The sequence below is a fragment of the Pseudophryne corroboree genome, chromosome 1 (assembly GCF_028390025.1).
Source record: "Pseudophryne corroboree isolate aPseCor3 chromosome 1, aPseCor3.hap2, whole genome shotgun sequence".
Taxonomy (NCBI): Eukaryota; Metazoa; Chordata; class Amphibia; order Anura; family Myobatrachidae; genus Pseudophryne; species Pseudophryne corroboree.
Genome location: NC_086444.1, coordinates 949,031,486 through 949,049,542, shown reverse-complemented (window position 1 = coordinate 949,049,542; position 18,057 = coordinate 949,031,486). Strand labels below are relative to the sequence as shown.

General features: G+C 44.7%; 1 protein-coding gene across 3 annotated transcripts in view; it reads right to left on the bottom strand.

The window, feature by feature from the left end:
* Positions 1-18,057, bottom strand: part of DDX60 (DExD/H-box helicase 60) — a 422,428-nt gene that overhangs the window by 57,783 nt on the left and 346,588 nt on the right. For all 3 annotated transcript variants that reach the window (XM_063920417.1, XM_063920418.1, XM_063920419.1), the window contains 4 exons: positions 14,931-15,131; positions 12,287-12,391; positions 10,476-10,617; positions 8,536-8,657 (listed from right to left, as the gene is read on the bottom strand). In XM_063920417.1, coding sequence (XP_063776487.1) covers positions 8,536-8,657; positions 10,476-10,617; positions 12,287-12,391; positions 14,931-15,131 — 570 coding nt within the window. The remainder of the gene's footprint in view (positions 1-8,535; positions 8,658-10,475; positions 10,618-12,286; positions 12,392-14,930; positions 15,132-18,057) is intronic.

The window sequence follows — 18,057 nt, the reverse complement described above, 5'->3', positions numbered from 1 at the left end:
CTACGGGAGAAGAGGGGGCCTACACAGAGTCACTGATGGATGCCGGAAAGGTAAGTATAGAAGAAATGGGTGCAGTGTGTGTGGTGTGGGCCCCCTCTGGACCCAGGGGCCCGTGTGCACCGCACACAGTGCACCCATTATAGATACGCCACTGGGTGGCAGAGTGAAACAGCAGTAGGGAAAAACTAATGGTAGCAAGAAATTACCAAAGATACAGACAGGACAAGAATTAAATTTTGGGGGTAATTCCAAGTTGATCACAGCAGGAATTTTTTAAGCAGTTGGGCAAAACCATGTGCACTGCAGGGGAGGCAGATTTAACATGTGCAGAGAGAGTTAGAATTGGGTGTGGTTCAATCTGCAATCTAATTTGCAGTGTAAAAATAAAGCAGCCAGTATTTACTAGAGATGAGCGGGTTCGGTTTCTCTGAATCCGAACCCGCCCGAACTTCATGTTTTTTTACACGGGTCCGAGCGACTCGGATCTTCCCGCCTTGCTCGGTTAACCCGAGCGCGCCTGAACGTCATCATCACGCTGTCGGATTCTCGCGAGGCTCGGATTCTATCGCGAGACTCGGATTCTATATAAGGAGCCGCGCGTCGCCGCCATTTTCACACGTGCATTGAGAGTCATAGGGAGAGGACGTGGCTGGCGTCCTCTCCGTTTAGAAATTAAAATAGATAGGAGAGTGAGAGTGAGACACTTCATTTACTTACTGGAGCTTAGGAGGAGTTATACTAGTGACTGATGACCAGTGACCTGACCACCAGTGCAGTTTTATAATTTATTATTATTTAATAATCCGTTCTGTTCTTGTTCTCTGCCTGAAAAAAACGATACACAGTGACTCAGTCACACTCACATACCATATCTGTGCTCAGCCCAGTGTGCTGCATCATCTATGTATAATATCTGACTGTGCTCACACAGCTTAATTGTGGGGGAGACTGGGGAGCAGTTATAGGTTATAGCAGGAGCCAGGAGTACATATTAAACAGTGCACACTTTTGCTGCCAGAGTGCCACTGCCAGTGTGACTGACCACTGACCACTGTGACCAGTGACCTGACCACACTGACCACCTGTATAGTATATTGTGATTGAATGTCTGCCTGAAAAAGTACACTCGTCGTGTGACTTGTATGGTGTTTTTTTATTCTGTAAAAATTAAAAAACTCATTCTGCTGACAGACAGTGTCCACTCCAGCAGGTCCGTCATTATATAATATATACCTGTCCGGCTGCAGTAGTGATATATATATATTTTTTATATCATTATTTATCATCCAGTCTACTAGCAGCAGACACAGTACGGTAGTTCACGGCTGTAGCTACCTCTGTGTCGGCACTCGGCAGTCCATCCATAATTGTATACCACCTACCCGTGGTTTTTTTTTTCTTTCTTCTTTATACATACTACATCTCATTATCATCCAGTCTATATTAGCAGCAGACACAGTACAGTACGGTAGTCCACGGCTGTAGCTACCTCTGTGTCGGCACTCGGCAGTCCATCCATAATTGTATACCACCTACCCGTGTTTTTTTTTTCTTTCTTCTTTATACATACTACATCTCATTATCAACCAGTCTATATTAGCAGCAGACACAGTACGGTAGTTCACAGCTGTAGCTACCTCTGTGTCGGCACTCGGCAGTCCATCCATAATTGTATACCACCTACCCGTGGTTTTTTTTTTCTTTCTTCTTTATACATACTACATCTCTCTATCAACCAGTCTATATTAGCAGCAGACACAGTACAGTACGGTAGTCCACGGCTGTAGATACCTCTGTGTCGGCACTCGGCAGTCCATCCATAATTGTATACCACCTACCCGTGGTTTTTTTTTTCTTTCTTCTTTATACATACATACTACATCTCATTATCATCCAGTCTATATTAGCAGCAGACACAGTACAGTACGGTAGTCCACGGCTGTAGCTACCTCTGTGTCGGCACTCGGCAGTCCATCCATAATTGTATACCACCTACCCGTGGTTTTTTTTTTCTTTCTTCTTTATACATACTACATCTCATTATCATCCAGTCTATATTAGCAGCAGACACAGTACAGTACGGTAGTCCACGGCTGTAGCTACCTCTGTGTCGGCACTCGGCAGTCCATCCATAATTGTATACCACCTACCCGTGGTTTTTTTTTCTTTCTTCTTTATACATACTACATCTCATTATCATCCAGTCTATATTAGCAGCAGACACAGTACAGTACGGTAGTCCATGGCTGTAGCTACCTCTGTGTCGGCACTCGGCAGTCCATCCATAAATGTATACCACCTACCCGTGGTTTTTTTTTTCTTTCTTCTTTATACATACTACATCTCATTATCAACCAGTCTATATTAGCAGCAGACACAGTACGGTAGTTCACGGCTGTAGCTACCTCTGTGTCGGCACTCGGCAGTCCATCCATAATTGTATACCACCTACCCATGTTTTTTTTTTCTTTCTTCTTTATACATACATACTACATCTCATTATCATCCAGTCTATATTAGCAGCAGACACAGTACAGTATGGTAGTCCACGGCTGTAGCTACCTCTGTGTCGGCACTCGGCAGTCCATCCATAAGTATACTAGTATCCATCCATCTCCATTGTTTACCTGAGGTGCCTTTTAGTTGTGCCTATTAAAATATGGAGAACAAAAATGTTGAGGTTCCAAAATTAGGGAAAGATCAAGATCCACTTCCACCTCGTGCTGAAGCTGCTGCCACTAGTCATGGCCGAGACGATGAAATGCCAGCAACGTCGTCTGCCAAGGCCGATGCCCAATGTCATAGTACAGAGCATGTCAAATCCAAAACACCAAATATCAGTAAAAAAAGGACTCCAAAACCTAAAATAAAATTGTCGGAGGAGAAGCGTAAACTTGCCAATATGCCATTTACCACACGGAGTGGCAAGGAACGGCTGAGGCCCTGGCCTATGTTCATGGCTAGTGGTTCAGCTTCACATGAGGATGGAAGCACTCAGCCTCTCGCTAGAAAACTGAAAAGACTCAAGCTGGCAAAAGCACCGCAAAGAACTGTGCGTTCTTCGAAATCCCAAATCCACAAGGAGAGTCCAATTGTGTCGGTTGCGATGCCTGACCTTCCCAACACTGGACGTGAAGAGCATGCGCCTTCCACCATTTGCACGCCCCCTGCAAGTGCTGGAAGGAGCACCTGCAGTCCAGTTCCTGATAGTCAGATTGAAGATGTCAGTGTTGAAGTACACCAGGATGAGGAGGATATGGGTGTTGCTGGCGCTGGGGAGGAAATTGACCAGGAGGATTCTGATGGTGAGGTGGTTTGTTTAAGTCAGGCACCCGGGGAGACACCTGTTGTCCGTGGGAGGAATATGGCCGTTGACATGCCTGGTGAAAATACCAAAAAAATCAGCTCTTCAGTGTGGAGGTATTTCAACAGAAAAGCGGACAACAGGTGTCAAGCCGTGTGTTGCCTTTGTCAAGCTGTAATAAGTAGGGGTAAGGACGTTAACCACCTCGGAACATCCTCCCTTATACGTCACCTGCAGCGCATTCATAATAAGTCAGTGACAAGTTCAAAAACTTTGGGCGACAGCGGAAGCAGTCCACTGACCAGTAAATCCCTTCCTCTTGTAACCAAGCTCACGCAAACCACCCCACCAACTCCCTCAGTGTCAATTTCCTCCTTCCCCAGGAATGCCAATAGTCCTGCAGGCCATGTCACTGGCAATTCTGACGAGTCCTCTCCTGCCTGGGATTCCTCCGATGCATCCTTGCGTGTAACGCCTACTGCTGCTGGCGCTGCTGTTGTTGCTGCTGGGAGTCGATGGTCATCCCAGAGGGGAAGTCGTAAACCCACTTGTACTACTTCCAGTAAGCAATTGACTGTCCAACAGTCCTTTGCGAGGAAGATGAAATATCACAGCAGTCATCCTGCTGCAAAGCGGATAACTGAGGCCTTGACAACTATGTTGGTGTTAGACGTGCGTCCGGTATCCGCCGTTAGTTCACAGGGAACTAGACAATTTATTGAGGCAGTGTGCCCCCGTTACCAAATACCATCTAGGTTCCACTTCTCTAGGCAGGCGATACCGAGAATGTACACGGACGTCAGAAAAAGACTCACCAGTGTCCTAAAAAATGCAGTTGTACCCAATGTCCACTTAACCACGGACATGTGGACAAGTGGAGCAGGGCAGGGTCAGGACTATATGACTGTGACAGCCCACTGGGTAGATGTATGGACTCCCGCCGCAAGAACAGCAGCGGCGGCACCAGTAGCAGCATCTCGCAAACGCCAACTCTTTCCTAGGCAGGCTACGCTTTGTATCACCGCTTTCCAGAATACGCACACAGCTGAAAACCTCTTACGGCAACTGAGGAAGATCATCGCGGAATGGCTTACCCCAATTGGACTCTCCTGTGGATTTGTGGCATCGGACAACGCCAGCAATATTGTGTGTGCATTAAATATGGGCAAATTCCAGCACGTCCCATGTTTTGCACATACCTTGAATTTGGTGGTGCAGAATTTTTTAAAAAACGACAGGGGCGTGCAAGAGATGCTGTCGGTGGCCAGAAGAATTGCGGGACACTTTCGGCGTACAGGCACCACGTACAGAAGACTGGAGCACCACCAAAAACTACTGAACCTGCCCTGCCATCATCTGAAGCAAGAAGTGGTAACGAGGTGGAATTCAACCCTCTATATGCTTCAGAGGTTGGAGGAGCAGCAAAAGGCCATTCAAGCCTATACAATTGAGCACGATATAGTAGGTGGAATGCACCTGTCTCAAGCGCAGTGGAGAATGATTTCAACGTTGTGCAAGGTTCTGATGCCCTTTGAACTTGCCACACGTGAAGTCAGTTCAGACACTGCCAGCCTGAGTCAGGTCATTCCCCTCATCAGGCTTTTGCAGAAGAAGCTGGAGACATTGAAGGAGGAGCTAACACGGAGCGATTCCGCTAGGCATGTGGGACTTGTGGATGGAGCCCTTAATTCGCTTAACAAGGATTCACGGGTGGTCAATCTGTTGAAATCAGAGCACTACATTTTGGCCACCGTGCTCGATCCTAGATTTAAAGCCTACCTTGGATCTCTCTTTCCGGCAGACACAAGTCTGCTGGGGTTGAAAGACCTGCTGGTGAGAAAATTGTCAAGTCAAGCGGAACGCGACCTGTCAACATCTCCTCCTTCACATTCTCCCGCAACTGGGGGTGCGAGGAAAAGGCTCAGAATTCCGAGCCCACCCGCTGGCGGTGATGCAGGGCAGTCTGGAGCGACTGCTGATGCTGACATCTGGTCCGGACTGAAAGACCTGACAACGATTACGGACATGTCGTCTACTGTCACTGCATATGATTCTCTCACCATTGAAAGAATGGTGGAGGATTATATGAGTGACCGCATCCAAGTAGGCACGTCACACAGTCCGTACTTATACTGGCAGGAAAAAGAGGCAATTTGGAGGCCCTTGCACAAACTGGCTTTATTCTACCTAAGTTGCCCTCCCACAAGTGTGTACTCCAAAAGAGTGTTTAGTGCCGCCGCTCACCTTGTCAGCAATCGGCGTACGAGGTTACATCCAGAAAATGTGGAGAAGATGATGTTCATTAAAATGAATTATAATCAATTCCTCCGTGGAGACATTGACCAGCAGCAATTGCCTCCACAAAGTACACAGGGAGCTGAGATGGTGGATTCCAGTGGGGACGAATTGATAATCTGTGAGGAGGGGGATGTACACGGTGATATATCGGAGGATGATGATGAGGTGGACGTCTTGCCTCTGTAGAGCCAGTTTGTGCAAGGAGAGATTAATTGCTTCTTTTTTTGTGGGGGTCCAAACCAACCCGTCATTTCAGTCACAGTCGTGTGGCAGACCCTGTCACTGAAATGATTGGTTGGTTAAAGTGTGCATGTCCTGTTTATACAACATAAGGGTGGGTGGGAGGGCCCAAGGACAATTCCATCTTGCACCTCTTTTTTCTTTAATTTTTCTTTGCGTCATGTGCTGTTTGGGGAGGGTTTTTTGGAAGGGACATCCTGCGTGACACTGCAGTGCCACTCCTAGATGGGCCCGGTGTTTGTGTCGGCCACTAGGGTCGCTTATCTTACTCACACAGCTACCTCATTGTGCCTCTTTTTTTCTTTGCGTCATGTGCTGTTTGGGGAGGGTTTTTTGGAAGGGACATCCTGCGTGACACTGCAGTGCCACTCCTAGATGGGCCCGGTGTTTGTGTCGGCCACTAGGGTCGCTTATCTTACTCACACAGCTACCTCATTGCGCCTCTTTTTTTCTTTGCGTCATGTGCTGTTTGGGGAGGGTTTTTTGGAAGGGACATCCTGCGTGACACTGCAGTGACACTCCTAGATGGGCCCGGTGTTTGTGTCGGCCACTAGGGTCGCTTATCTTACTCACACAGCTACCTCATTGCGCCTCTTTTTTTCTTTGCGTCATGTGCTGTTTGGGGAGGGTTTTTTGGAAGGGACATCCTGCGTGACACTGCAGTGCCACTCCTAGATGGGCCCGGTGTTTGTGTCGGCCACTAGGGTCGCTTAGCTTAGTCATCCAGCGACCTAGGTGCAAATTTTAGGACTAAAAATAATATTGTGAGGTGTGAGGTATTCAGAATAGACTGAAAATGAGTGTAAATTATGGTTTTTGAGGTTAATAATACTTTGGGATCAAAATGACCCCCAAATTCTATGATTTAAGCTGTTTTTTAGTGTTTTTTAAAAAAAACACCCGAATCCAAAACACACCCGAATCCGACAAAAAAAATTCGGTGAGGTTTTGCCAAAACGCGGTCGAACCCAAAACACGGCCGCGGAACCGAACCCAAAACCAAAACACAAAACCCGAAAAATTTCCGGCGCTCATCTCTAGTATTTAACCTGCACAGAAACAAAATAACCCATCCAAATCTAACTCTTTCTGCACATCTTATATCTGCCTCCCCTGCAGTGCACATGGTTTTGCCCAACTGCTAAAAAATTCCTGCTGCGATCAACTTGGAATTACCCCCTTAGTGTGGCAGATCCACACAGCGCCTGAAGCAGAAACAGACTGGAACAAGGTACGACTGAATCAGAAAGGGTTTCTTAGCACAAGAGCTCACAGGACCAGCAGATTCTCCAAGAAGCAGGAACTAGGGCCCTCATTCCGAGTTGTTCACTCGCAAGCTGCTTTTAGCAGCTTTGCACATGCTAAGCCGCCGCCTACTGGGAGTGAATCTTAGCTTCTCAAAATTGCGAACGACGGATTCGCAATATTGCGATTAGACCTCTCTTAGCAGTTTCTGAGTAGCTCGAAACTTACTCTGCCATTGCGATCAGTTCAGTCAGTTTCGTTCCTGGTTTGACGTCACAAACACACCCAGCGTTCGCCCAGACACTCCCCCGTTTCTCCAGCCACTCCCGCGTTTTTCCCAGAAACGGTAGCGTTTTTTCACACACACCCATAAAACGGCCAGTTTCCGCCGAGAAACACCCACTTCCTGTCAATCACATTACGATCACCAGAACGAAGAAAAAACCTCGTAATGCCGTGAGTAAAATACCTAACTGCATATCAAATTTACTTGGCGTAGTCGCACTGCGGACATTGCGCATGCGTATTAGCGACTAATTACTCCGTTGCGATAAAAAAATAACGAGCGAACAACTCGGAATGACCCCCTATAGCCAGCATTTTGGGAGTGACCAGGAAGGGAATATAAACTGTGCTGCACAAGTGACCTGCTGGGTGCAGATAATAAACTTTGTGCAGCTGTGCTGCTGAACGTCCGACACATACATTAATCACCTGGCAACAGGGAATGCCGTCTGTCTCTGGCGTCCCCGATGCCAGGTACATGGCGTTTCCCAGGGTGCAAAGCGCCCCGTGCTGGCCTGTTGCTAGGCGCCGGGCGGGGACCAGCGGCCCTAGCGGCCGGAAGAGACGCGGCGTCCCAGTCACCAGGCAACAGCCGTGACCCACGACTCCCCGCAGCCCCCGGACAGCCGATAACAGAGCCTTATTTACAGTGAATGCGGCGGCAAAAGACGCAGCCCAGCGCGGTCAGATGTAACCATGATGAGCATGACTACATCTGTACATTAATTAGTAACCCCACGCATGGGGATGAGAAGAATAGTTTTTTAAAATAATTTTTTTGCATGAAAAATGTAGAAGCCTGCACAGATCCATACAAACATGCTTACCAGAAGCAGGTCATTTTTGGGGAGGCTTTATCAGTAGTTTTGCAGTGGGTTGTAAACCTATCACTTAGTAAATCTGGGGTTGGTGTAGTTTTACTGGGGGAAAATCAAGACAACATTTTCTGTTCTAAAGTGTGGTCTCTCTTCGGAATTGTAACATTTTTCAGTTTATTAAATTGGCAGAATGCAATTATGTTTAGAAAACGGTGCAGTTTCAAGCCTGTCACTTAGTAAATATATAATGATTGGTGTGAACCAATAATTTCTGTAAATTAGTCCTACGACTTTTCCCTATGATGCCTGTGGGATTAAAGCTTACAGGCCTAGCCTTTTCCTTACCTTTGATTGGAAAAATGTGTCCCCAGGAGTATAACTGTTAGGAGGTAAATAGCGTGTCCCAAAAAGATTTGCTAATACCAGCACTAGTTCTTCCATAACAGATTTAGGAAATTTTCTTGGATCTATAGGCAAAAGATGCACAAAACAGTTGTGATTAAAGTGGTAACAGTGTGGATTCATCTGAAGAAGATCCTAATATGGAATATATACAGATGCATCCAGCACATACTTATTTGACTGAGTTTTTCTGCATTATTGAGAAAATGAAGTTAACGGGGCCAGGGATGAAAGAGAACCTCACTCCACTGGCTCTATCTCTTCTTCTTCTTCCTCAGCACAGAATAGACTAGGGGTGACAGCTCTTGTTTGATAGGTCTAGGATCATGCCAGTGATCTTCAAAGCCTCCACCGACTGTTTCTAATTGTCACAGACTTCTTACTAAGGGGGTAATTCAGATCTGATCGTAGATGTGCTAAACTTAGCACATCTACGATCAGTTTCACAGACATCCGGGGGACGCCCAGCACAGGGCTAGTCCGCCCTGCATGTCTGGCTCTGCTCCCCCTCTACCCGCACGGGTGCAAAAGCATCGCACGGCGGCAGACGTGTCCAGACCACGCCTTGCCAATGGCATGCTAACGCCACAGTAACTTGTGCCAATGAAAAATCCAACAGAGGGTAGGAGTATGCAGCTCAAACTTATGGAACTCAACCAATGAGGGATCAAAGGGTTGCTTCTGCAACATTTGGTCTCAAGATGTGTGGGTTATACAAAAAAAAAAAAAAGAGGTAAACTAATATACAGTACACTGTGTGAGTCGAAAATCAGTCTCAATGTGAAGATAAGCAATACATAGAAACAGGGATGGACTGGGGTCCAAATTCGGGGGCGTGGATTCACGGCACACCGCGTTTCCATAGAGATGGGCGGGGGCGTGCCATGAGTCATGGGGGCATGGACTCGCGGCACGCCTCCATTTCTATGGAGACAGGAGGGGAGGTGGGGGAGCGGCCAGAGCAGAGAGCTGGAGGCTGCGCTGCGCATGGCCTTCCCGGCTCTCTGTCTGACAGGACCGGCCCACAAGCCCATCGGCCCTACTGGCATTTGCCAGAAGGGCCAGATGGCCAGTCTGGCCCTGCATAGAAGAATGGCGTACAAAGATAAAAAAAAAATAGTGAACCAAAAGAATACCCACTGCATAAACAATTCCACAGTTGCCCACCCTACCCTTGAAAGTACCACGTGAGGCAGCCATTTAGGGGGCACTACAAAGATTACAGTGGGAAAGAAGGCCAGTTCATAGAAGTGCACCAGGCAGTGGGATGTTCATAGAGAAAGAGCAGTTGAAGTGGGTAGACAATAGGTGACAGGACAAGCAAAATGACAACATTTTAGTAGAAATACAGTTTTTTGCAAATTGAACAAATAGTATATGTAAGATGTGTACTGAGAGGCAAAGTCTAAACTCATAAAGTGGAGCCAAACAAAAAAAAAAAGGGGGGGGGGGGGGGGTAGGGAACAAGCAGATCAAAATATGGTATTAATCAAGATAAAGCACAATAAAAGTAGCCTGTGGCCTATCCAGTGAAGAGACTGCCAGTCCGTTGCCTTTGGGTCCCACTGCAGAGCCTTTCCAGCCTGTTCTACCTGATGCTGAGAGAGGGGCCTGCTGTTGGCAGCCCCAGAGCAGGGAGGTGGCAGGTAATGTAATATTAATTTCTGTAGTACATCACATACTTTTTGTGAAAAAGTCACTGGACTTGCATAGTCATTCATTTTAAATATTAGTATAATTGTTGAAATCTCTACTCTTTCTGGCTATAGATTTATTCCTTCTAAAAGCATTCTATAAAATACACTACAAATGCTACACATCTGTTTAGCTGCAGCATCCTGGAATTCTTTTATTTTCAATACAGGTCGGAATGTATAATGTACCTTTAGAGCTTGGTTTACACAGCTGGTGAAATAAGCCTTTTTCTAGAAAGCTGACAAACACCAAATTTGATGGTTCATGGTAATGTAAATGGGTAACAAATCCAGTAAATGCAGTGGGATTGCAGTCTTTATCCAAGTAACCCTAAAAGAGATGATATTCTAATAAACCTACTTTAACACATCTTCAAAAACACTTTATTTAAAAAACAAACAAAACAGAAAGTATTGTTGTAGCATTTTCATATTTTAATGAAGCACTATATCCATATGAAAGATGCCAGAATCCTTCCGTGTTGAATTTCTTACAAAAAGCCCCTTAATAAAAAAAATATTCTTATACTACAAATTATTTTTTCTTTTAAAATTATGTTCATAAAATGAATTAAGCTAGCATGCCTTTCCTCCACAAAAGGATCTTCAAAAATAGGGATGAGAAGCCTGGCAAATATTATCACTTCAGTCTCACATCCTTCTTGAAATGTTACCTCAGCCTAGATTTCAGAAGTAATCTCTTTCCTTTCCCCTATTCCAGTAGCACTCAGTTGGGTAAATGTAATAGCCTGCAACTTTCAGACACTGGTGACTCCAGGGGTGGTTTCATAGAGGAGAAGGCCTGTGTGCTGCTGCACTGCCAGGGAAGGGGGGGGGGAGAAGGGTTGGTGGGTGCCGACTGAGAGAGGACCTGGGCTTGAGTAATTAGTATCTGCTCCCCCCCCTTCCCACACCTCAGTGCCACTGCATAAGTTGCCTATGTTGGGTGGTCTTCAGTATGCCGACTGTCGGGATCCCGGCGCACAGTATACCGGCGCCGAAATCCCGAAAGCCGACATATCGACACTTTTTCTCCCTCGTGGGGGTCCACGACCCCCTGGAGGGAGAATAAAATAGCGTGGCGCGCGTGGCGAGTGCAGAGAGCTAGCAAGGGGCTCAGTTGCGCTCGCCACGCTGTCGGTATGCCGGCGGTCGGGCTCCCGGCGCCAGTATGCTGGTCGCCAAGAGCCCGGCCGCCAACATACCATACTACACCCGCCTATGCCCAGGGCCGACTCTGGATAGTCAATGTACTGTATTTAGCAGATTTAGGGCCTAATTCAGCAAGGATTGCATTTGTAAAGCTGCTATCAGTAGCATTGCAAATACAAATGCAGGAGGGGGTGCATAGTACCTCCTTCCTGTATTTACAATAGCAATACTGCGATCGATACAATCATAGTCTAGGATAAACATCGCAACTTACTCAGACTACCTGTCACAGGATGGCTTGCAAGGCCAAAGAAACTGCATATGGGAAGCAGTCCTTGGCCTCACCACTCCCAAAAAATGGACGTGGCACCCCCATCCCTCCCCCTGAATACCTCTGCCAGTCAATCAGGCAGAGGCTTTTGCAATATTGCAACACAATCGCAGGACCCATTCTGCACAGGCACAGAACTGGTCCTGCGTGTGCACAGTTTCCTGATTATCGGGTAACTGCGCGTTGGATCGCAGAAGCGATCCAACCTGAATTAGCCCCTTATTCAGGTACTGAAAATTCTGTCTGAAAAAAGGAATTTGTCCAGAGTGAACAAAAACATCTATGAGTTAAATAAACTGACTGAACTGCAATAATTTCTATCACACAAAACCAATAACTTGAACTATTGTAATATAAGAAAATATATTTTGAGAGTATCAAGCAAAATATTTGGTGATAAGTCAGGAATACAAATATAATTTTAAAAGATGTACAGAAGCATTGGAGCACCTTGATTTTCATTAAATTAAGTGAAATGAAATCAAGTAATTTAAATGAGTAACTATGAAATACATACCTCATGCAGAAGGAATTGCAGTGAAAATACACAGTACAGCTTTACCATCTGTGCGTCACGTGGCTGTTTGAATGACATAAGCGAGTGCTTCAAAGCTGATAAAACCTAAGAAATATTGATATTTTAAAATTAGCCGTTCAAAGTATACTTAGCACTTGCTACTATAACTTGCATTCATTACCTGATGTGTGCGAGTACAAGCATAATACAGATGGAGCAAGATTATTCAAGACAAAGACAAAGAGGACATGTTTTAGAGTTGGACGCAGAAGCGCATGCAACAGCGACTATTGGCAGTCGCTCATCTTTATACAAATTCCCAGACATACTCCTTCCCTTGTGTACATCCGAGCCAATACACTAATACTGACTTATTCACCAGCATCAGTCACACCACTAAAACTTGCATTAGCCGTATGAGTATGGCCTCCTCTGCCTGCAGCTGTGAATCTGTGCATGCTGGAATGCCCATGACACATCGTTAACACGCTCACTGAATGGACCATTTTTGTCTGTATTTCTAGCCACCTCCCAGTCATCACCCAGGAATGCCATCACCTGTCCACATTTTCGATACCTTGCGTTTCAATCACAACACCTTTGGGGTACTCTCTGTGTAAAGCATGCATTGTACAAGTTTTTAGACACTGCATTTTTCTTCATGGCAACATAGCCGCACTGTTCTAAAATCATAATATCTAGTAATGAAGCGTTCTCTTTGTGTGCTACTCACAATCAGCCCCTTAGTCTCTGGTAGAGTTCAGGAGGACTTCCATGCTACTACATATAGCCACACTGATCTTTAGGGGATCAGTATGATTTACCGGCGGCCAGGATGCTAGCCGCCAGTATACTGACAGCGACATCCCGGCCGCCAATATACTGACAGCGACATCCCGGCCGCCAGTATGCCAGCAGCAGGGTGTGCTTAAAGAGTCCTCTTGCAGGCTTAGTGGCTCGCTGCGCTCACCACAGCATCTATTCACTTTCTATTGGTGTCGTGGACACCCACTAGTGGGAATAGTCCCTGTGCGCCGGGATGTTGGCTGGCGGGATTCCGACGTCTGTATCCTGACCACTGGGATGCCGACAGCCAGCAAATTAAGTGCATCCCATCTTGACAGGTGAGTAATGCTGAGTACACACTGGCCAAGCGAATGGCTGATATATGGCTTGCCTGGCGGCAGGAGTGTGCCCACGATATGTCTTTGAACTATGTTGTTCACAGGCATATCACGTCAGCTGTGCAGTACAGCCGATGGCCTATATAGCTACAGATATTTATTGGCGCATTGTGCTGTTTGTATAGGTGGTATGCTGACCACCCGCACACTTGCTGTGGGGAGCGGACGTCACAGCTGGTCAGGCACTTAAATTTAAATGCCCGCCCAGCTGCATGACTGGGGTTGACATTGGCCATTCTGTAAGTGTGTATACTTACCTGGATCGATGCTTGGTTGGCATGATGGCGGGTCCACGGACATATCTGTCAGGTGTGTACCCCGTATTAGTACATGCCATTTAGCCTTGTGAGCAAGCACAGTACGAAAAAAATCACAGGTGCAGTCGCTATGCATATCACTATGAATTTGGCCCACTATGTTATTTATTTAGCATTTTAACTAAATTTTGATGTGTTCCGGTGTCTCTGGTCTTAAGCCGGGTACACATTAGGCGATTAATCAGACTATTAAGCTAAAACAAGCTAATCAAAGAGAGCATTTATGTATTTAAGCATTTAATAAAAAATATTCACATTACATAAAAATATATATATATATTCATTAGAATAACAGCATAATCTATCAAATTGCTTAATCTAATGTGGTTACCAATACTAATTAAGACATCCAGTCCTTAACATTCAACATGTCATGATATCAGATGGATATAAGGTGCATCCAGCAAGCAGAAGTAATGAATCTCACTCCAGCTGAGACCATTAAAAACCACTTAACTGACAATTTTTCCCTTCAAAAGCGTTAACAACATTGTTTTTTTTTTGTTTATTTTATTTAATAAAGTTGAAAAAGTATTTTTTTTAAATATATAAACATTATATTGTGTACATCTGCAGAACAGATCTCGTCGTCAAAAACGGGGGGACAGGGTGGGACGGCGCAGTTGCATGAAATCTGACCATGCCAGTTAAGTGGTTAATGTTGTTTTGCAGCAACTTATGTTGAATAAATGGCAGGAGTGCCCTGATTTCTCACAGGTGTTGGAATTCCCACTATATGATGTTTAACCGAGTTCACTCATTCAATGGATAAAGCTGGTATGAATAGATATTGGTGCAGACCCGCTCCCGTCAGCGTTATGCTTGACCTTAATCAGACGATAGATTTTCTGATGCTGATCGGAATTATATATCTGTCACATTGCTAAGTGTGTACTCGTGATCGTGTGCTCCTGCCGGTGGTTTCCTTGGTCATCATGTCGGGCATGCTGCATGCCCAATGGGACAACCCAGGGAATGACGGCAAGCATTTTAAATGCGGCGACCAACGATACATTGCGCTGTCATCCACTGCATCATGCAATGTGTACGGATTGTGCAATCTATCATGCCGTCGCTGGGTACACACATCATTTAGTGTTTACCCACCATTATAGAAAGCTAGCAAAACACTTGGAGACTTACCTTGGCCTTGGCATCCTCTTTGTCATCCGCTTTTGCAGCCAGTAGCATTAATCTTAGAATAAACGAAATGCTTAGAGGAAATTGGCCTCTTAGCTGAGGAACATTGGACTTCATGAGCCTTTTCACTTTTGGCATTGGAATATTGAAAAAATATATACTTCCCAATAGGTCTTGGCCCCGTCTTCCAGCACGTCCTGACATCTTGAAGTGGAAAAGAAGCAATGTAAATATTTTTTATTAACTTCAATTGACATATTACATCATTTCATAATTTCAGCAACTTGAGGAGTTTATATTCTCTAAGCAAGACTTTCAGTAAATGATCACTTACTGAGGAAGCAAGATGGAAATCTTTACATGTGAATTGAAGTACAGGTTGAGTCTCCCTTATCCAAAATGCTTGGGACCAGAAGTATTTTGGATATTGGATTTTTCCGTATTTTGGAATAATTGCATACCATAATGAGATATCATGGCGATGGGACCTAAGTCTAGGCACAGAATGCATTTATGTTTCATATACACCTTGGCCCTCATTCCGAGTCGTTCGCTCGGTAATTTTCATCGCATCGCAGTGAAATTCCGCTTAGTACGCATGCGCAATATTCGCACTGCGACTGCGCCAAGTAATTTAACAATGAAGATAGTATTTTTACTGATGGCTTTTTCTTCGCTCCGGCGATCGTAGTGTGATTGACAGGAAATGGGTGTTACTGGGCGGAAACACGGCGTTTTATGGGCGTGTGGATAAAAACGCTACCGTTTCCGGAAAAAACGCAGGAGTGGCCGGAGAAACGGGGGAGTGTCTTGGCGAACGCTGGGTGTGTTTGTGACGTCAAACCAGGAACGACAAGCACTGAACTGATCGCAGATGCCGAGTAAGTCTGAAGCTACTCAGAAACTGCTACGAGGTGTGTAATCGCAATATTGCGATTACTTCGTTCGCAATTTTAAGAAGCTAAGATTCACTCCCAGTAGGCGGCGGCTTAGCGTGTGTAACTCTGCTAAAATCGCCTTGCGAGCGATCAACTCGGAATGAGGGCCCTTATACACACAGCCTGAAGGTAATTTTAGCAATTATTTGTAATAAATTTGTGCATTAAACAAAGTGTGTGTACATTCACACAATTCATTTATGTTACAGACACACCTTATACCACAGCCTAAAGGTCATTTAATACAATATTTTTTAATAACTTTGTGTATTAAATAAAGTTTGTGTACATTGAGCCATCAGAAAACAAATATTTCACTATCTCAGTCTCACTCCAAAAATTCTGTATTTCAGAATATTCCGTATTTCTGAATATTTGGATATGGGATACTCAACCTGTACAGGAAATTAAAAATCAGGATTGGCATCAGGCAAAATTTAGGAATATAAGTGAAATTGGAAAAATATACTGGTTCTTTGATTGACCTTAACCCCTTTGCTGCAGAGGATGAGTGGATCTTTAACCGCACATACCTTAAAACTTTGGATGACAAGTCCCACTTGTCACATGTCACATGACTAACTGCCTTCCCCAACCTTACCGTTTTTTTTCATATGCACTAATTACTGGTGGGGGATCCCAATAGTTAGGGGTCAATCCTGGAGCAGTGATTTTGGCGCGCATATGTGCCAACATCATTTTAAACTACAGATGTGCGTAGCCCTTTGTGTTTTGGTTTTAGTTCTAAATCATTATCATGTTTTGGTTTTGGTAAAACTGCCCTCAAGTGTTTTTGTTTTAGATCTAGATTTTGATTATTTTTTTTTAATGAAGAAAGAAAAAAACAGCTAAAATCATGTTATTTGGACATGTTTTGGTTCCTACAGTATTATTTACATCAATAACATTCATTTCCAGTGTGAAAATGCACCTGAAATCATGAGGGAAGGACTTACATGTAATCCCAAACACGTGAGATTCATTTATAGATCTGAGATCTGAACTTGGCAGAATGACCTGTGCATGAACTCTGTTCGATTTGGAACCCCAGTGTCAGGAGGTTGGACCTGGATCAACTCAGAGCCCCAAAGTTCAGGTGTGTTTGGTTTTCACCAAAACCAAACTGCTCATCTCTAGTTTAAAGTAAGAAATAATTTTAAATCCCTCTATCTTCCCAATCCTGGCACCTAGCGTGATAGAGGCATCCTTGTTTGAAAGTCTCCTCTTTCAAACTATAATGTCTGTGTACTAAGCCTTGGAGAAAGATAAAGTACCAACCAACCAACCAACCAACCAACCAGCTCCTAACTCTCATTTTTTAAACACAGCCTGTAACATAGCAATTAGGAGCTGATTGGCTGTCAATTTATCTCCATCCACTTTATGTCTCCCTCAACCGGACATCCATGGAATCACGGACACCCATTTTAGAAAGAAGGAGGTCTCCTCTTTGAAATGATAAGTCACCGTAGTACTTATTGTCTGGTGATCACAGGACATTTTTACGCTGTGCTACAGAAAACATGTTTTCTGTATATGGTAAAAGGGCACTATGAGCAATCTCTCCCCTATAATGACAATGGCAACTTTGCGGGCACCCATATTTGAAAGAGGGAAGTCAGCTCTTTCAAATTCTGTGACTCACTAGTAGCTATTGTCTGGTGATCACCAGACCATTTTACCCTGCCCTTCAGAATATAGACATTTTCCATATACTGTATGGGTGGGAATAATTACACCTCTAAATGTGGTATCACTCACATATGAAATAGTGGTATCCACCAGAGCAGTTATATTCTGGTGATCACCTATGATATGAAAATAAAGTTTTCCATAGATGAGGCAGAGCACATTAAGCCCTATCTCCCCCATACTGACCCGCACACACATGGGGTTACCCTGCCTTGAAAGTGGGAGTCTTTCATTTAATACATTTTTTACAGATGGTGGATCTGAAGCCCATAGTTCCCCAAAAAAGTGGTCCCTCATTTAAAGTGGTAGGTTGTCTAGTTTTTAAAAAGGTAGGCCTTGTTGGGCTATAGTATTCTTCCAACACATATGAAGCATTTAACCAAGACAGCAGACCATTTTAAAAAAAAATGCATTTTCAATTGAAGTGCAGATTTGTTAAAACCTTCACATCGGGCCTGATATAGTGAGGTATGCTAATGCGTTCACAGCTTTGACATTAT